The 22,141-nt window shown below is 33.3% G+C and overlaps 1 protein-coding gene across 1 annotated transcript in view; it reads left to right on the plus strand.

Moving 5' to 3' along the window:
- Window positions 1-22,141, plus strand: part of LOC124360795 (RYamide receptor-like) — a 176,380-nt gene that overhangs the window by 142,835 nt on the left and 11,404 nt on the right. Inside the window, 4 exon segments of the mRNA XM_046814692.1 lie at window positions 14,840-14,914; window positions 16,365-16,834; window positions 17,752-17,948; window positions 21,616-21,814. Of these exon segments, the coding sequence (XP_046670648.1) occupies window positions 16,418-16,834; window positions 17,752-17,948; window positions 21,616-21,814 (813 nt within the window). The 5' untranslated portion in view covers window positions 14,840-14,914; window positions 16,365-16,417.

Raw genomic sequence — 22,141 nt, forward strand, 5'->3', positions numbered from 1 at the left:
ATTGAAAATCATAATTTGAAAACAAAAATTCATGTCAAAGACAGTAACAAAATGCAATATTTGCATTTCACCAGCTGCCATCCAATCCAGTTCACATTAAAAAATCTATCCCAAAGAGTTTATCAATAAGAGCAAAAAATCTTTGTAGCAATCAATCTGACTTCCACAACTACATAAACAGACTGTCCCATGTACTTTTTGAAAGGGTGTATCTAAAAAATCTTGTTGATAGACAAATCAGAGCACCTAAAAATATTTCCAGTGCTATCCTAATGATCCTAAATTTATCACCCAATATTTTCCTGGCCTTCATAAAATCAACAAAATTCTAAAGGTTTCTTTTCCTATTTTGGAATCTTCCCCTGAAACTAGAAATTTATTTTCTAAGCCCCCCGAAGTAATTTTTAAAAAACCTCCAAATTTACAAAACATTCTCTCTATACCGAAATTAAAGTATGAGAGAAATCCAAAAAGTAATAACATAAAATGTAACGTGTGTAATCCTTGCAACACGCCAAGATGCGGCATTTGTAAGATGTTAATAAATTCTAAATCGTTTAAAAGTAGCACAACTGAAAAAGAATATCCTATTAAAGGTAACATTGATTGCACAACAAAAAACATAATTTATCAACTAACCTGTAAATTCTGTCCCAAAGACTATATTGGAAAAACCATCACTCCATTAAGAGTGAGAATGACCAATCATCGATTTGATGTTGTTCATCAAAATTATGAGAGACCATTATCTGCTCATGCGATTCAGCACAATCAAAATAAATTAGAAAATTGCTGCAGTCTAAAAGGAATTACCATTTAGAGCCAAACCCCAATCAAAACACCAGTCTGATAAATTTATGAAATGTTGAAATCGCAAATCAATTAATTTTAAAATCAAGGCAACCAGATGGGTTGAACCTAAGATAATTCTATTCTCTTTTCCTTTTTATAAAAAAGATTTTTAGTTCTATGTAAACATTTACAAATATTCCACACACAGATGATTGGAATCTTGTTGTTTATGGTATTCATTTGTTAAAATTTTTTGGTTATATCTTTTGTTCTTGGTTTGAGTTCTGTTTATATGTTTTAATTCAGTGTGGTTCTGATGAAGGGTTCTGTGAACACGAAAATTAAACATGAACACTGAATTTTTGTTTCTGTTTTTGTGTACACTTTAAAGTACTTAGAAGAGTATATATACATATATATATATATATATATATATATATATATATATATATATATATATATATATATATATATATGAATGACGGATTCCTAACTCTACCTTTCCATGGAAAAATTAGATATGTGTATACATATCTAATTTTTCCATGGAAAGGTAGAGTTAGGAATCCGTCATTCATTTTTACATGAATGAACAATAAAGCCTGTCCTCTTAAAGAAGAAAATCATAAAAAATGTAACTAATATTTATGTTAAAGAAATATATAAATATTGAAGCATATTTATTTATTTAATCAATTTAAATAAAATGTTTTAAAGCATTTCTTACGCTTACTTCTAACGTTTCAGAAAGCCTTATCTTTTCCCCCGATAAAATATATATATATATATATATTTTGTTTAAATTGATATTATTTGTTTAAAATTTTGTTTAAATTGATTAAATAAATAAATATGCTTCAATATTTATACATTCCTTTAACATAAATATTAGTTACATTTTTTTTATTTTCTTCTTCAAGAGGACAGGCTTTATTGTTCATTCATGCAAAAATGAATGACGGATTCTTAACTCTACCTTTCCATGGAAAAATGAGGTTTCAGTCATAACTTTGTAAAAGACCGGTAGCGACTTTGTTTCAACTTGTTGATTTGGCAATCGCAAACCCACCGTGCCGGAGGCATTTTTAAAAGTTTGTGAATATCACAAAACTTTTTAATGGGTTATAAAACACGATTCACCGTGTAAGTTATTCAAGATGTTTGAAACAAATGACACATAAACCTTTAAAAAGTGTCCGACTGTTAGCAATGACTTTGACCACAGTTACGGTATAATTGTACTCACCACGTAGACGTTTTCTAAGAGATGATAACAGCTAATTACCGTGTGATCCATCAATCTCTGAGACAAGTATCTTTGCTAAAAGTAGTATAAAACAATACCGGATTCTATCAATAAATAATTATATAGCAAATTTCCATAGAAAGATTTGAATGAGGACGTCTAGTTAGGAATTCCTAATCAATGATCATTCCATGTGGGTTGGAAAAAATGAAGAATCTTGGACTTTAAGGAGGATTTTTTCAAAGTACGTATTAGAAATATTTGATCTGAGCAAATAATTATTCTTCATAAAAACTAAGCATTACGAAAGACAATAACAGTTTGGTTTTAATTTAGGCGTTACTATTTTGTAATAAAATAAATGTATATGCAGCTGTGTTTGATAAATAACAATTCCTAATAGGAAAATACTCTCTATTTCACGAGCATTTATTGAGATGCAGTGCACGTTCTGTTTTGCTTGATAGCTCTGCAGTGGACATGTCTGTTATCTTATAATTAATAAAGCGTTGTTCCTCATACATTTCTGTTGTATAGTCAGTAATAGTTTGTGAATGTTAATACAAGTGTTACTTCACCTATACATAGGAGAAGCCTGCATATTTATAATACTTTTTTATAGTTTTAAAAAGTAGTTCAGATAATGAAGAACCTCGGTAACCCTTATTATTTCACTCAAGATCTGGCAATATTTCTTTATGCCTATTTTTCTGTACATAGCATATTTTAAATTTGAATTGAGCTACAGACTTGGCAAAAGCCTTTATATGCAGTATGCACTTTTGGGTTAAAGTTAGTGAAGTCAATTAGTCATTAAGATATATCACACACATAATTAGCTATAACCTTGATATTTTGTATTTAACTTTATTTATACTTAGACATCATCGAGTTAGATAATAAGCCATATCCAATGATGGAATTTTGCTGAGCATTAGAAATTAAAATAAAAAGTTTATCGTCATTCTACAGGCTATTTCGAGAATTTTATTGGGGTACTGACTGAAAATTTTCAATAAAACTTCATTTCTACGAAGACAAAGATCGAAGCGAATGTCCCACCATGGTACGTCAAATGTCCATCCTTACCGAAGCATGATACGCAATACGTAGCCTTAAAGTTAATTGTATTAAGAACTGAGACTTTACAAATTAATCAGTTCTCTCTTTGAATATAGTGCGATGAATACATTACCAATAAGAAATATAACATTCTAGACAATGAAAATAATTCCTAAATTATTTTATTTATCCCCTTAACGTAATTTTATTTATTACTATTTTCCTTGCATTCATTATTTAAGATTCAGTAATAATATCAAATTCTTCTCAATGGAAGAACTTGTATTGCTGCTTTACTTGATTTACTTTAATATAAGCTAAGCAATTTGAAAATTCTTTTGATATTGATTCCGATTTCACATGCTACTATTGAAGGATTGGTGTAGGTTACTGATTCAGGTTACTAGGAATTCAAAAATTACCAGACAATAAATATTGAAAGTTCTGAAACATTTAAACATCTATTAATTTCTTGAATAAACTTCGCGTGAAATTTAAAAAGTAAAAGTAAAAATGTAAATTTAAAAAATTTAAAAAGAAATTTATATTTCTTCTTAAAGAATTAAGATAAAGCTGCCGGATGTATAGAGTAAGAGTTGTGAGTGGTCATTTCACCTGAAAACCTATTCTATAGAGAATGTTGAAATATAAATCGCACATAATCCTGCATGATCCAAAAACCTTAAAGTCAAATAATCGTGTAATGTTTCAGTACTTCTAGTCCTCACAACACAAATAATGTGCAAAATAAACTGTTAGCTAGTTAATCGTGATATCAGTACATGTTTATGTATATGTGCAAATATATAAACCCCCAGATGTCACTATAATGGGTAATGCTGTAAAAGGTAAAATAAAAATTGATAATGTACGCTTTAAAGTATGACTATGTGCAATTCTCAAAATTAGACGTGATAGCGATAACCTACTTGATTAAAATGTCAAGGATAGTAAATAAACATATTTATACCTTATGAATAAATAATCAGAATAAGTGTACCTCACTGAATTTGCTACGATTTGTATGAACGAATAAATCGATACAAATTAAACAGTTTGGTCATGATATTAAGATATTTTATGCAAGGTGATCTCAAAATGTTGCTCTAAATTAGAGTTCACTAAATATATACCAATCAGATCTACTTCTAATATATGTAATCAGTAGTAGGTTAGTTAAAATGAAGCTCGTTTACTTTATAATGTGTTCGTTGGTGTTGGAGGCCGGGCAGGCGAATTTAACCTGTCGAGTAAAGGACACCGTGCAACAGTGCATGTTCTCCCTTGTTGTACATTGGACAATATTTAATACGTAAAAGTGTTATTCACTTCACACACACACACACACACACACACACACACACACACACACACACACACACACACACACACACACACACACACACACACACACACACACACACACACACACACACACACACACACACACACACACACACACGCGCACACACACACACATATTGAAATTTAAGAAAATAAAATTATTTATTCTTTCTTTCTTTATATTCTTAAAAATTAATGTTTCATATTAATGTTAGGTAATGTTCCAAGTATGATTTGTGATATAGTATGAACAAGGACTTAGATTGTCCGAAAAAGGAGAAAATCAAGTCTGCATTAATTAAATGATATTTACTACCTAAATAATTCTCTTAAAAATTCATAACATACGTTAACAGCCTGATTGTGGTAGGTCACAGAAGTTTGCTTCTTAAACAAGTTTTAATATAATTGCAATATACTTTGATAAATAGGTTCTTAAAAAGTTATTAAAGCCCGTATACTTCATTAACAGAACAAAATATGCATTAACAATGAGAATGTCCAAAGTGTTCCGATTCTCAATCAATTGATAAATAACAAGCATTGGTTTGATATTGTGAAGAAATAAAACCGTAATCAATGTAAAATAAATAAATAAATTTAATATCTCATTTTAATTGATTTTGTTTTCACTGGGATTTTGGACCTTATGAATGTATTTATGAAAGATCTAAATAATGACGAGAACTATGGAAAAACTGGTAAATTTCCAAAACGCTTTGTTTTTGTGTATTACAGATTGTACATAAATATGACTTTACTGTAATTAAGTCCGATTATATCATTCGTAAATATTTATAATATATCCGGTATTCATTTATAGCTTAGGAATGTATATTTAACACACTGTTAACGTACCAATATATATATATATATATATATATATATATATATATATATATATATATATATATATATAATTGAAGTAAGAATGTAATCTCAAAAACTACTTTCACCGTATACATGCTACACACTGCACCACAGAGCCCTTACTTGTTATGATTCACTCATTTTGTATGTAAAGTAAAGTAACTTATTTTACCGAGCGAAGCTAGAGCTAAGAAGCCATCTTTAACACTTAACCCGGGTAACAATGACCGGTCAGGTGGGCTGTTGTAAGGACATTCTCGCTCAGCGGTCACTCATCCAAGTAGCAGCCACGCTCGACGTTGCTAGATAACCAGTACACCTATTACGGGGCGCCATTGGCTGTGTGCCTGTTACACTCACATGTGTTAAAGTAGCAAACTAAAATATTATTGGAAGATGGAATACGTGAAAACGACTTTTTACATGTATTAATCTGAACCCGGATCTCTCACTGGCCGGGTGAGCACGCTACCCCTAATAATAGTATATTGTATTTTAAAATTAAAGAAGCAGGTTTTAGATGTAGAATTCGGACCTCACTGAGAACTACACCACATTATATCCCACTATTCGGATCTCTGACCAGACCTGCAACTGGGTAAGTTGAGATTTGTGCTAACACATGTCACCAGCAATCCTAATAAAGCATCGGCTCTGTTTTAAATATATAGGGACCTTGCTAAATGTAAACCATCCCTGTTCCCCCAGTCACCCATTTTTTGAACAGTATATTTTCCAAAAAAAAGTAAGTTGCGTTTGTTGAAACGGCTGAAGATGACGTAAACCTCGAACTTAACCAAGTCATTTTCCATACCAAGTCAATTAACATAATTCCCATTAGATTGTTATTTAAGCATCATATTTTTTAACTGTTGAGTTTCATAAATTCTGTGTTATGAAAATTCAAAAATTCATTGCAAATAAATTGTGTCCATCATAGCGCGGTTTCCAAAATAAAATCTACGATCACAAACATGTTCAGAGAAAAATATAAACGACGTCTCCGTGTAGTTATTATAGCCTTTGTCCTAAATCCATTACCAAATTCTCTCCATTTGTATGTATTTTAAATTACAAAACCTCTCTATTTATTTAAAAACTGTGTCAATATTGCAGTTTTTTTTAAGAAAATTCGAGCTCGATTTAAACAACAAAATCTCCCAGCTCGATTTAAATAATGTCTCCCACGAAACATGGAAACAACTAAACAAAAAAAAATTAAAATAAATAAACTACAGACAAAACTACCAGAAAATGGTTTTTATCTAGAAGATATATCAATCTGTAACGTATAATATCAGCTTTAATCCCATAATTGAGTATTAAATTTGATTCTTCTTTTGTTTACTGAGGGAATTCCTCTATCTTTGTAAATATTATACAAATTTGTATTGAAGAACATTCTAAATAATATCAAGAGATTTTATGAGTAGTCGCCTTAACGGGAATCAATCTGTATGTTGCAGAGACTTACACTCAACCTACGGTGAAGGATGATTTAATGTCCGTCTGGGATTTAAGTCGCGTCTATATCTTATGGAGGGGCTTTTGTGCTACTACCCGTCCTGAGAATGTAGATAAGATGAAGTAAAATACGTACATTACTTGACTAAATGAATGAATTCATTGAGCTTTTATTATATATACTCTAGGTACAGTTTTGTTACACACCTTTAGATAGACGGGTAATTCTTAAAATCTGGTTATTGTACAAAATGTAAGAGTTAAAATATTTAAAAAGATTGTGTTGATCTTGATAGAAATATTAAATATCGAATTATTACGAACTTTCAATATTACTTAGTTTGGATCTCTAAAATATCTAGTGCTCTGGCAGGTCTTCTGAGAGGTTAAACTGTATAACTGAATCATCAGGAACATTATTTAATAAAAGGTAGAAGTACGGTACACCACATGTCGCAACAGAAATTGCTGAGAATTCTTGCATACTTTCAACCCTATATAAGAGACATTCTCGAGATGTTCTGTGGGAAAAAAGTACAGGTACATAATCATAGTCTGTACAAAAAATTACTCATCATGTAAGTCATTCTTGTAAAAACGAAAGTTCAATAGAAAATTTGAACTTTGCATATAACATTTTTCTGGACATATTTTGCCACATGATAAACTCAGATTCTTGTTCATTGAATTGGGTATCACATTAGCGTTTAAATAATAGAACTATACACACATAGTTACCATAAAATTATTTTATGTAGTAGTATAGTTAGTCTATAATATGTTATTACGTACAATTTTTAAACATCTTATAGGTGTATTAAGTTTAGTAACAATTTATTTTTTCTTCTTTTTTTATTTTTGCCATCATGGTTACCTATAAGGTCAATCCGAAAAAATTCGCGAACTTAGCCAAATTCCATGAAGTGATATAAACAACCTTCGAATTTAGTTTTTCTTATATATGAATGAAACATTAGGCAGAATTTCATTTTTAATTATTAATTCATTTCTGAGTTATCATATGAATAGACAGACAGACAATTAAATTTTCCGGCTCCATGAACGATAGGCTTTGCTAAAGCTCACTAAAGCTCAGCCTAAAACGTTCGGAAGAATAGATGAGAAAATAAAATAGTATCAAAAAACCACATAGGGACTTCGGTACAAATAAAAATATCTTCACGACACATAACAAACATATAGGATGATTATAGACTAATGCCTTCTGTGCCAGCTATCTGGAAAGAACCGATCAGTTTGCGTACATGGACACTGTCACGGTTACGTTGTCTAGCCAGATAAACCCCGAAAGAACGTTAGTCTTTTTATTAATCCTTTTTAAATCTTGAGTTGCACTAGTGTAAACCAATTAATGCAAATAATTAAGTTTCAGTTTTATCATATTGCTAGTTTGTAATTCGACATAAAACCTGCCTTTATAGTCTTATATCAATATCTTGGTTAAAGATAGTCTTATTGGTAGTCTCTACTTGAATTTAAAGCATTTTTATAGAAATTAGGAAAATTTGTTTCATAAAACCTTATTAGGTAGTAAGAAGAAAATTGCAGTACAATTTACTAACATGATTTTTGTATTAGGATCACTGAAATAAATAAAACTAATGAATTAATGTAATGAAAGTAACTAAAAACCTTTTAAAAATCTTTTTATTGACATACACGTGTTTCGGTTTTTAACCATCATCAGTGTACATACAGAATTTACACACTGATGATGGTTAAAAACCGAAACACGTGTATGTCAATAAAAACATTTTTACAAGGGTTTTAGTTACTTTCATTACATTTATATATATATATATATATATATATATATATATATATATATATATATATATATATAGATAATCCTATAGGTGGAGTTAATAACATAAAACTAATAAAATATAATTATAGTTTAATATTTTAATACACTTCTTATTATGCGGTAAACTACTTAACAAACATGGAATGTTCCATTTTGATAACGTAATTATTAAAAAATCAATGTAAAATTTGAAAGGCGTTTTACGATAAAGAGAACAAGTTCTTAGATTACTTCTTTCCGTTTAAAATAAAGTTGAAAATCTGTAACAATTGTTTTAAATTGTAATAGAAAGAAAACGTAAATTAGTTATATATTATATACAAAACTAAATTCATCGAGAGACGTTTATAATTGTTGTAACAACCGTTATAAAACTATCTAAATAATGATTTGCTTTATTATTGTAAAATATAATCTACATCAAAAACATGATAATTATTTCTGCATGTTATTAAACAATCTTAACCGAAAACCACTAGCATTTTACTTTTTAAAATAAAGTATGGCCATTAACTTTAACTAACTTAAATGTCTTCGAAATATACATTGATTTGTCTAGCTATTGATTACTGCACCGCCCAACTAACACAATAGATGGTTACTCCATGAAATAGACAAACCTGACCCTTAATAATAAAATAAACTCCACACAAAACGTGATAGGCAATAACAATTAAAAGTGTCCCAAAAAGATTTTCCTGTAAGTGATAGTTTTAATTCAATTAGCATTTTAAATTTTATTGAACTATAGAACTACTAAAAGTTACCCGCGGCTTCGCACACAATTTTGTAGGTTTTTTGAAGTGAAAACTTCTTTAGGGCGCGTTGAGCGTTTTGGTGGAGGGTAAAATACTCGGTTCGCGTCACCGACATGCTAAAGTGGTTTCCATGGAAACGTTAATAATCTTTGGAAAATTTGTTTATTCTATTTTAGTCACTTTGTGCTATTTATGATATATTAAACGCCTAATACTAAATCTACGCAATGTAATATGCTAATGATAATAGTATATCTATAGCTATGGAGAGCCAGACTAGCGCACGCGCAGTAGCCTGTGTACATGTATACACTAATACATCGACTATTTCTGACTGTATTATGTGCGCGTTGGACGCTTTTTGGATAAGTATAATTTTGTGAGTCTCGTTAACAATACGTTATAGTAGCAGTACATCTTTAATTGTAAATGTGACGCGTTGTACATTAAGTATTAGAGTGTAGAATACATAAGTAAAGTTAAATTGACCACGTGGGAAGTTCAACTTGTGTGTACTGGATTTTTTTTAATTTTAATTGTTCATGCATTTGTACTTCTGCTTCGAGTGAGTTATTTTTTTCGGACGGAATATTTAATTTGTATTCTTATCAGGATCAAGAAAGTGTATTACACAGTGTATATTTATGGTCATTGTATATTTAATTTGAACTAATTTTTTGTTTCATAGCTGATCTTGCGTCTTGACGATCTGAAAAGTATTTATAAATACTAAGCTCTGAGAAGCCTACTTATGTGAAAAGACAATTAAGATAGGTTTCGTAACAGTCTTTTAATGTACAGTATAAGCTAGAAAAAGTTAGACTACATTGTCCTTAATATCTGCACTGCTAGCAGTTACCCGCTGCATTGAACTCAATTTGGTGGGTATTGCATATTTATGACCACTGCTCGCTCCAGTGAATAATATTTCCGACGCCAATATTGAGATTGCATTGCTGCCACGGTCAATATTATACATCAAAAAGTTTATATTTATGATCATTGTAATTTTTCTCAAAAGAGATCTAACATTTATTTTATATCAGACATTAAATTTATAGTCAAAGTTTTTAAATATTTTAGGTCATTTAGAGCCTGAATTGGTACATTAGCTCAAATAATAATAATAATATTCTTTATTGCGTGAAACAATTTACAATATTGCATGGCATGCCTCAACGTAAACTATATAAAGTACATAAGTACATCAGATGAATGTCCAAGTACATACAATACGATTCTTGGTATGTATCAAATCGGGGATTTAGTGGTTATTAATTTCAAAATTTTTCCTCCCTGCGGCCCATCATGAACTCATCATTGAGTAAAATGCCTTTGACATAAGAACATGTTTTAGTCGAGTTTTGAATTTTTTTGTTTCATTGAGTTGTTTGATGCCTTCAGGGAGCCTATTGATTAGTTCGACCCCAACCTGAGATGGTAAGTGTTCGCATTTAAGTAGGCCAGTACAACGCCACCTCGAGAATATAGAGACAGGGAAGGGTCAGCAATCCAAGCTCCCTAAAAGGCATATTTGCACGACTCTCTGGGGGTTTTAATTTTGAAACAATTCTTACGGCTTTCTTTTGAGATCTGATAACTCTTTCAAATCTGTATTTGGAACAGCTTCCCCACAATCTCAAGCCATATGTCAAATGTGGATGTATCAGACCGAAATAGGCCATTTTTAAATACATCCAACGAAAAAAATTTTCAAGATTGCGCAGGACATAAATTCCCGAAGCAACCTTAGAGCAAACGTTTTCAATGTGATCGTCCCCATGTCAGCCCCCGATCAAGGTACATTCCAAGGAACTTAATGGAGTCCTGTTTCTTCCAGAAGGAAATCGTCCATCATCACCGCGGGACGAAGCTCTTGCTCTTGTTGTTGCCGAAGGCAAAAATGTATAACGTTTGATTTTGAACTGTTTGTTTTTCAGATTGGTTCTGGAGAAATATTGGATGCATTGAATTCAATTCAATGAATGACTCCATTTCAAGTTCGTTTTTTGATTTTGATCTGATGCAGAGAGTCGTGTCGTCAGCATATTGAAATCAATTTTCCATTCTGGATTGCAGAATTCAATCTGTTTACGTAAATTAGAAAAAGGACTGGCCCTAATATTGATCCCTGTGGGACACCGTTGGGCATTTTAACTTTGCCTGACAAGACACTCGCAATCTGCACGCACTGCTCTCTATCTTTCAAATAAGACGAGATCCAATCGTGCGACAGTCCCCGAATACCACTTGACCACAACTGGTGCAACAGTGTTGCATGATACACACAGTCCAAAAGCTTTAGAGAGGTCGAGGAATATGCTTAGCACGTGCTCTCCTCGCCTCTCTAAGCCCTCGACAAACATTGTAAATGAGATTCGTTACAGCATCGATTATCGACTTGTTTTTCCTGAACCCAAATTGTTCGGGAGATAGAACCTCGTAACGATCAAGAAATTGTTCAAATTGTTTGAGAAAATCTTTTTCAAAAATTTTGCTGAAAACTGGGAGTATAGAAATTGGACGATAGTTGCTTGGAATGCAAGCATCGTCCTTTTTGAAAATTGGGATAACTTTGGGCAATCTTTAATGCCGACGGGAAATACGCCTTGAGCAAATAAAGATTGATCAGTCGGGTGATTGGAGTCAAGAGGTATTTGAAGCAACCCCTGAGCAACCACGTCAATGGATCATCGCGAGGGCTATCTGAAAATGAGTCGTCTGGTTCAGCCACAGTTGAAACAAATTTGTTAAATTCACTTGCCACTTTAAACGGATCATCAATTTATTTTATTTTTTGTTTTAAGTGTCGGAGTTGAAAATCTGGAAAAACTTTGTTGTTTTGTGCTGTTTTTTATAATGTTCCAAGCGCTTTTTTGAAAAATTGTCTGATTGTCTCAGTTTGGTTTCGACATCTCGTGCCTTGGCCATCCTTATTTATCTTTTCGATAATTTTTGCTTGAAAATTTCGAAAAAAAGTTTTGAAATTGTTCCGTTTTTCGGTCCTACACATATCGAATGATAACACTTGAGCCTTTCTCTTGATTTGAGAATATCCTGAGTAATCCGTTTATCTCTTCTCCTTTGAAAATTCTCTTTGAAATTTTTGAATGGGCAAGTGAAATTTAAATGAAAAATTACTCGCTTTAGAAATGCTTTAAAGGCTTCCTCCACTTGATCGAAAGAATCCAGGAAGGACCACGACTCCTTCCTGAGACAATTGTTGAAAAGATCAACGTTTGCAGACTTTAAATCTCGTTTTATTTTCACGGAGGGAGGTTCAAATTTTGGTTTGGAGTGGGTAATTATGGCTTCCTGGGCGAAGTGATCCGAGATGGCCGCGTTCAGAACAGAGACCGAAACGTCTAGGATGTTTGTGATGACGTTGTCGATGGCCGTACTCGACGCGGCCAGAGACTCGTGTTGGTTCTAAATAAAAGCCCAGCATTATTTCATCTAGCTTGCTGAGTACTGCAAAAAGAGTTTTCGGAATAGAATTCTGACCTTCTAATATTTAGAACTTTTTCGAAGTTAGATGAGTATAATATTAAGTATATAATATTATGTATATTATACTTAATCGCTAAAATGTAAAGCGGCTTGAAAATAATCCTCTTTAGAGAACTTGCTCACTATAAGTATAAACAAATTAAAAATAATAAAGATGTATACAAAGAACAGTTGTTTACATTTTACATCTTCTTTGTTATTATTTAAAATCTTTCTAGAACAAGCTGAGAGATTTTTATATTTTAAAGACCAGTAGAGCATAGTCCGGTGGGATTTAAAAACATGATAATAGTCCTATTTTAATAACAAGAACCCTGAGAATGTCCATGTAAAATTTAAATACAATCGGTTGGATAGTTTACGTATGAAGGCAAAGCAAACAAAAAAATGCACTTTCACATTAATAATATTATTAGGATATAATGTAGGCACAGTGGGACATCTAACTAACAGACAGCATTAGCTCTATAGTTACACCGTCAACAAGATATTTTGGCATGGAGCCCTGGCCGATTGCCCATAAGGGACGATTCACTGTAAAATCATCGTTACTAAAATCGTAAACTTGATTCGTTCATAACTAATAAATAAACTAAAATGGTTGTTTAAAACTGTAACTGTTTTAGTACAATATTTTACAATTGATATTAGTTTAACTCATCTCCATACATGGAATGTAATCTGGTGAAATAAAAAAAAATCATAAATTTGTTAGTATATATTTTTAAACAAATTTTTGTAATTAAAGGAATAGTAATTGTATATATATATATATATATATATATATATATATATATATATTGACAAAGAAATGTCTAAGAAAGTTTTCTCACGAGGGAAAATTAATTCATATATATATATATATATATATATATATATATATATATATATATATTTCAATGAGAGTGTCTTTACACTAGCGCCGTTTCTTTCACAACTGTCGTTGTGTACCAGATCTGGTACACACCGGGTTTTTGTAAAGTGCGTCGGGCGCCCGATGACATACACGTTGCTATACTATTATTACCGCGTTTTTATTGTTTGCCTGTCTGTTTGTTTTGTTAAATTTGATCCCGCGCTTAAATAAATACCTCAAACTATCGAGTACTCCATTGGGCACACTATTGCTCAATTTTTTACGTAAACTAGTTGCTATAGATACTCCTTGGAGTAAACGGAAAAGAATAGAAAAAATACTTAAATAACTGTATTTGAGCAAAATTGCGAAACCTACACACCTTTCTCGTTAGACATTTGACGTAAAAAACCGACTACGGTTTTCTGCATTACTATTGAAAAGTTAAACGGCAAATAAAAAAAGTCCAGAAAAAAATGTTGACGTCTTGAGCGAGTTAATTAGTAATATAAAAACAATTTATAAAAATACAGCCCATGGCATTTTTCAAATTTTCATTTAGGTTTGAGAAATTACCCCAGTGATCTTTCATTTAGAGAGCCGAAGGATTATCCCTGCGCTATGGCGAACTAGTCCTATTCATATTGTAAATTCAAAAGTTTGGGAAGATATTTATACTTATATTTATACTACGTTTAAGTACGTTATATGTGAGGTATATAGTAAAAAAATTATCTTCTGTGTAAAACTTTTGCATCAAATACTCTACGCAGACAAGAATGAAAATGTTCCACCCTATTTATGTGATAGCGAATGTGCATCCATAGGGTTTCGGTGACCTTAAATGAAGGCTATGGCTCAGTAGGGTTGTACAATTTCTCTTTTGCATGTGGGGAAGTGTAATAGCTCATTTTATGTATGCGTGAATGTCTGCCTCTCCGCAGAATATGTCAAGAATGAAATCAATTATAGTTTTGTATTTTGCATGCAACCTCATTGAAGGCTGTTCTGTGATAATAGTGCGACTATCATGCCAAATAGACAATAACTTACCTTGAACTGGAGTTGAAATGGAAGTGAATAGTAACATATACAATTCTGTTTTCCAGGTGTTCAATGAACAAGCTATGATGAAGAGACTGAAAGAGAATGGCAAAGTAACCAGGCTCTGCAACATTTTCAAGGTTAGTTTGATACTAAGATACCTAAGTACAATGTTACTTATTTGCAGTCCAAGTAATGAACATGCGATATAGAGTAAATGATTGGCTCCTTTCCATACCTTAGGCAATTCGGTGTATATCCGTTTCCAAAGTGAAACTGAAAGTTTAATTAACCAACAAAATTAAATACCTGTACATCACCTTTAACGTTTACTTGTCAAGAGTTTATGCTAACTTTGAACTGAAATATAAACGGTGTTCATGGAAAAAAACTCATCGTAACATAAAATTTTACTACTACAGTTTAAATAGGGTTCTTCTAATTTAATCTGTTTAATGAACTACGCAATTAGCATTCTGTCTTTTAAAATTACTACAATTTACAATTCCTACTTCAGAACAAAAAGTAAGTATTATAATGTAAAAAGTCATATAAGATAAAAATTCTAATTTATTTCATAATATAGTATTCATATTATGACCTGAAATGATTCTTTTTGTTGGTAAATAGAACTATTTGTTCAAGTTCTTCCTTGTAAGATAAAGACTTGAAGATATTATAACGCTTCAATTGCAAGCGATGACAGCACTTTTATTATTAAACGGTTATTATTAACAAGTTTTTGACTTCTGAAAAATAAAGAAGATTTCTAAACATTTAACGTTTGTGTTTTTGTTTTCTTTTTTCATTTTTATATTATATTTTAAATTTAAACTTTACCTATAAATTAATTTACTACATACCAAATCCTTGTTTATGTCTAAGCATTTTACGGTCAACGGTCACATCATACCAATACATATAAAATATACATACCATTACATTCATACTTAAGTTATAAAACATAAATAAAAAGGGACAAAAAAGGTTTTTATTCTAAAATTTAGTGGTTTTACCTATTTACTATGATTTAGCATAATTCAGCAAGGAGCATAACGAGTAATCTAAATTGTATCTGGTTTTTTCCAACAAAACATTTATAGTTTTTTATAAGCTTTCAATTCAGTTACAAATTAAAAGTGCCCCTTAAAATAAGTGAAATGGTTTGAGAATCGCGCATGTAGTTGTTTTCTGGGATAGGATATTTTAAGAAGCCTTTATTTTGGGAAAAGTACGATAAAAATTTGTCTAAATTTTAATAATACAATTACTAATATAAAACAAAATAAAAATTGTGAATCCTTGATGTAAATTACTTAAAAATTGCACCCTTTAATTACTGTAATGTAAAAATAAAAAAGTTTTAAGCAATTTTAAATTGATTCTGTTACATGTTACAATAAAAAAGTCAATATAGATTAAAGATACTCGTAGAAGCCAAACTTTTGTTTTAAAACAAAAAGAGTTGACAGGACGTAAAGAAAAGGGTGGCAGCCTGAAGCAATCATATTTTTTTTTACAATATCTATAGAAGCCTGAAAAGGGTTTTTTCCTATCCTGTACTGGTTGTAGTATGCTTTACTGTTGCAGTTGCCGCTTGGATCCCAGTGACCAGCCTGTCATGTGACATCATTGAGGCCGCCATGTGCGAGAGGGACAGGAGTCGAGGTTGTAACGACTCCGGCCTCACCGTCTGTACCTCGGTGTGGGACAACCTCAGCTGCGTGCTGGACTACAACCTCAGCCAGGGCTTGGACTGCGAGTCACCCTCTGGGGGCGCCCTCACCTCAGCATACTTTCACGTCCTAGTCTACGTCCTGTACTGTGCCATCTTCCTGCTCGCCCTGCTGGGCAACGGACTCGTCTGCTACGTGGTGCATTCCTCTCCGCGCATGCGCACCGTCACTAACCTCTTCATCGTCAACCTCGCGGTCGGTGATATCCTCATGACGGTGTTCTGTGTGCCCTTCACCTTCGTCACCACGTTGCTACTACAGTACTGGCCGTTCGGCAGGACCATGTGTAGCACTGTCAGCTACTCTCAGGCAATCTCTGTGTTTGTAAGTGGTAACCCTCAGTGCTCATAGAACATTCTTGTTCGACAGTTGAAGGCCATTCAGTTCTTTAATTAGCTTTTTCTTAACCAATCACAAAAATATTTATATATATAAAAAAAATACCTCACCTTACAACTGTTCGTACTATAAATTTACATTTACTGTACTTTTGTATAGAGGCTGGTGTTAGATAAATATGGACTTAAATAATTCTTCCTATAGCAGCCTGCACGAAAGTAGTCCGATGTTGACTGGTGCGTCTGAATCATCTCTCTACACTCGGCGCCCAACATTTTTGCCAATTTTACATGTATTGAAAACTACTAATCCTTCTTATTATACGTTTCAATAACAGACATCATCGACTGTTACTGTAACAAAACGTAGATATAACTGATTTATTTCGTTCATTTTGAAGATAACTTGTGAATGAACCAGAGACTATGCGACCGTATACACGACATAACGGGAACTGCTGGTGGTCAGCAGTGATATGGCAACACCGTGTCACATATCTTTCGACTATTTTCCTGTGGTTTACTTACAGTAGTGTCATTAAAATTATATAAAAAAGAAAATCAAAAATAAGATTTAAATTCATACTAGTATTGAATGCATTATGTAATGTGTGTATTTTGGGGTATTATGTAATCTACGGAAGTCTAAGTCTGCAATAATTTGAATCGGGCTTCATAATAATATGGGCAGAGTAACAATATTTTTTTTTAAACAAAACAGTTTTACACAGTTATTCATTATAGTATTGTTTAAGACTGTAAATTGATGACGTTGATGGCTCTATTGATCGTTTCCCTGTAATACTTTATTTCTTGGAAACCGTTACCAAGTCTGACTATAACTGCCAGTACGTGTTGTTATACTGTACACTGACTATAACTATAGTTGCTGTTATACTGTAGGTAAGTGCATACACTCTGGTGGCGATCAGCATTGACCGCTTCATGGCGATAATGTGGCCGCTGAAACCTCGCATGGGGAAACGTCAGGCGAAGGTCATCATACTGATAGTGTGGCTAGTCGCCCTCTTGACGGCGTTGCCCATCCCTCTGGTGTCCCGAATAGGGTACCCGACACACTGGCACCAGATGTGTGACAAGTAAGTATATATACTTACTTATAAATTATGAAATGTAGAAATGTAGAGAAATTTATATACATCAAATACTTTTGGTTCCGCTGCTTTCTGATGTTGAAATGTTCATATCCTGTGTATTTCTAATGAAGAAAAAGGATAAGTAACAATTAAGTTTTCACATTACTATCTTAATACAATTTCACTTTTAATGAAAATACCATCATTAAAAAGCAATGTACTTCAAATTTTAAGAGAGCTCAAAATAAGACAAGATTACCACAATATATTGGAAATAAAATAGTTTTCATAATGTCACATATAAAATTCTGATTTATGTGAGGTAATTTTTAATATAAAACAAACTAAGGTAAGACATATCTGGTCTTTCATATCTCGCCTACCAGATCTGGGCCTTATCTGGCCTACCAATCTGGGTCTTTTCTGACGTACCAGATCTGGGCCAAATCATATTCCAGATATGACCAGATCTGAACAATTGCCAGATATGGTTTTGAGCAGGTCTGGCCAGATCTAACTCCCACATATGGCCATATCTGCTGAAAACCAGATATATATTTTTATATTCTCATAACATAAAAATATTTTCATATGGTATACCGCATAATTACGTTAAAGTATTTAAGAATTTTTAACCTTAATGTATGTGTTATATTTTAACCATCGAACAGTAGTGTTCTAATTATTGTAACAAACAACGATCGCAAATGTTTAAATTCCTATTATCCATTATCTTCAACAGGTCTAGAGAGAATGTTTAAAAACATCAGGTCATCAATGTAATCTAGACGTTTAAAAATATTTCTAATTGTGCCAAAAAAAGAGTACCTTTCATTTATAAACATCGATAAATTAAAAATCACATATAGTTGAGAATTATAAATTTTATACAGTATTCTAAACCCATTAAAAAAATATTATTTTTAAAATTTTAAATTATAAATTTATAACACTTTGGTCTTTTGTCCAGGTTCGTTGAATTACCCATGCGGGTGATTAAGAAATCGAAATCAAATTTTTTAAATTGGTTCAGCGTTCAAAACATACTAGTTCCACTGTATTTAGTTGAGTTAAAGAATGTTGCCTTGTTAAAATTACGACCATGATTATTAAACACTTATTATTTGTGTAGTTAAAGTTTTGATAGTTTGTGGTCAGTTCCTGGTTTTAATCCATGTGGTAGCGTTTCAGAGAATGATAATTAGATCTGAAATACATTTTTCTTCTAGTTGAAAATGTGACAAAAACTCATAACTTCAACTTAGTTGAAATAAATGTTATGGCTAATCCACACGAAAAATTTATTTAACTTTAAACATTTTATGAAGCAGTACCAGCAAATTAAGACGGAAAGAACTGTAAGTTCCATGATAACCTGGGATGAAGTTATATAATTTTTGAATATCAAGTTTAGACTTTTATGTGAAAGAAAACCCTCAGAATGGTAACGTATAGTTTTAACTTGATAGGGTTGGGCCAGTTTCTTTTAACCCCCAAGTATTATAATTAAAATTTGCATTCATTTTCAGTGCTCAATCTTTATTAAAATTGTTTCTTGTGGCGTTTTTTTTCATTATCTGAGAACGTCAAGTTCATAGATCTCACATTGACCTCATGTCATGGCCAAAGGTCATATAAGTAACCGCTCGACTATTCAAGCCATTAAAACAAACAATAATACGCCAAATATTGAAGAACCCGACTCATTCTAAGTTCGTAATGATAATTGTTTCTGAAGGTGCTTGAAAATGTGCTTCTTTTTGACAGTTTTACCAAAAAATTAATACGGATATTCCTTGGAGCAACATGAGTACATGCCTGAAGTGAGACTCTCTATAATTTATCAGAGATGAGTTATCGCACAGATGGAGAGATAGAGAATTTCACAATGTTAAGGATAATGTATTGTTAAGAAAAATTCTTAACGTGTACAAGTACAATTACCACGGTTTACCGATGTTGCTATTAAAGCAAAACAAGTTTTAAGCTATTTGAGCAACAACATTGTACAATCGTGTCCACTGTTATAGAGGAATCTACCACGAGGTGTGGGAGAACGAGGAACACCGGACACTGTATAGTATGTCACTGCTGGTGCTACAGTACGTCATCCCGCTGCTGGTGCTCATCTTCACCTACTCTGTTAGCTGTGCATCAAGATTCTACAAGTATTTGACCTTTATAACCGTTATAGAGGTATCTACCACGAGGTGTGGGAGAACGAGGAACACCGGACACTGTGCAGTATGTCACTGCTGGTGCTACAGTACGTCATCCCGCTGCTGGTGCTCATCTTCACCTACTCTGTTAGCTGTGCATCAAGATTCTACAAGTATTTGACCTTTATAACTGTTATAGAGGTATCTGCCACGAGGTGTGGGAGAACGAGGAACACCGGACACTGTACAGTATGTCACTGCTGGTGCTACAGTACGTCATCCCGCTGCTGGTGCTCATCTTCACCTACTCTGTTAGCTGTGCATCAAGATTCTAAAAGGTTTTGACCTTTATAACTGTTATAGAGGTATCTGCCACGAGGTGTGGGAGAACGAGGAACACCGGACACTGTACAGTATGTCACTCCTGGTGCTACAGTACGTCATCCCGCTGCTGGTGCTCATCTTCACCTACTCTGTTAGCTGTACATCAAGATTCTACAAGTATTTGACCTTTATAACTGTTATAGAGGTATCTGCCACGAGGTGTGGGAGAACGAGGAACACCGGACACTGTACAGTATGTCACTGCTGGTGCTACAGTACGTCATCCCGCTGCTGGTGCTCATCTTCACCTACTCTGTTAGCTGTGCATCAAGATTCTAAAAGGTTTTGACCTTTATAACTGTTATAGAGGTATCTGCCACGAGGTGTGGGAGAACGAGGAACACCGGACACTGTACAGTATGTCACTGCTGGTGCTACAGTACGTCATCCCGCTGCTGGTGCTCATCTTCACCTACTCTGTTAGCTGTACATCAAGATTCTACAAGTATTTGACCTTTATAACTGTTATAGAGGTATCTACCACGAGGTGTGGGAGAACGAGGAACACCGGACACTGTGCAGTATGTCACTGCTGGTGCTACAGTACGTCATCCCGCTGCTGGTGCTCATCTTCACCTACTCTGTTAGCTGTGCATCAAGATTCTAAAAGGTTTTGACCTTTATAACTGTTATAGAGGTATCTGCCACGAGGTGTGGGAGAACGAGGAACACCGGACACTGTACAGTATGTCACTGCTGGTGCTACAGTACGTCATCCCGCTGCTGGTGCTCATCTTCACCTACTCTGTTAGCTGTGCATCAAGATTCTAAAAGGTTTTGACCTTTATAACTGTTATAGAGGTATCTGCCACGAGGTGTGGGAGAACGAGGAACACCGGACACTGTACAGTATGTCACTGCTGGTGCTACAGTACGTCATCCCGCTGCTGGTGCTCATCTTCACCTACTCTGTTAGCTGTGCATCAAGATTCTAAAAGGTTTTGACCTTTATAACTGTTATAGAGGTATCTGCCACGAGGTGTGGGAGAACGAGGAACACCGGACACTGTACAGTATGTCACTGCTGGTGCTACAGTACGTTATCCCGCTGCTGGTGCTCATCTTCACCTACTCTGTTAGCTGTGCATCAAGATTCTAAAAGGTTTTGACCTTTATAACTGTTATAGAGGTATCTGCCACGAGGTGTGGGAGAACGAGGAACACCGGACACTGTACAGTATGTCACTGCTGGTGCTACAGTACGTCATCCCGCTGCTGGTGCTCATCTTCACCTACTCTAGTATCGCCGTGGTGGTCTGGGGCAAGCGTCCCCCAGGAGAGGCGGAGAACTGTCGGGACCAAAGGATGGCACGCTCAAAGAGAAAGGTACTTGTTATTGATCTATAATTTACTATAATGTTTTAAACCTATTTCATGTAGAAATTTTCTTCAGTGGTTTTAAAGAGTAGTTTACGGTTACTAAACGTTTAGTAGGGACAAAACATAGTGGGAAAAAATAAAATGGTGTTAGTTATTGTGTTATTAAATTTTTTGTATTGCATAATCCTATACTTAGCCCATATACAAAATTTTATCAGGCGAATTCTTTTTGTCTTCTTTTAGAAAAAAATATCCAAACATTTTTCAAAAATTCTGATCTGAGAACGGTTATACGTAGCGTGTAAATGTGGTGTATAAATATATAAATGCACT

Source organism: Homalodisca vitripennis, chromosome 4, assembly GCF_021130785.1.
Source record: "Homalodisca vitripennis isolate AUS2020 chromosome 4, UT_GWSS_2.1, whole genome shotgun sequence".
NCBI lineage: Eukaryota > Metazoa > Arthropoda > Insecta > Hemiptera > Cicadellidae > Homalodisca > Homalodisca vitripennis.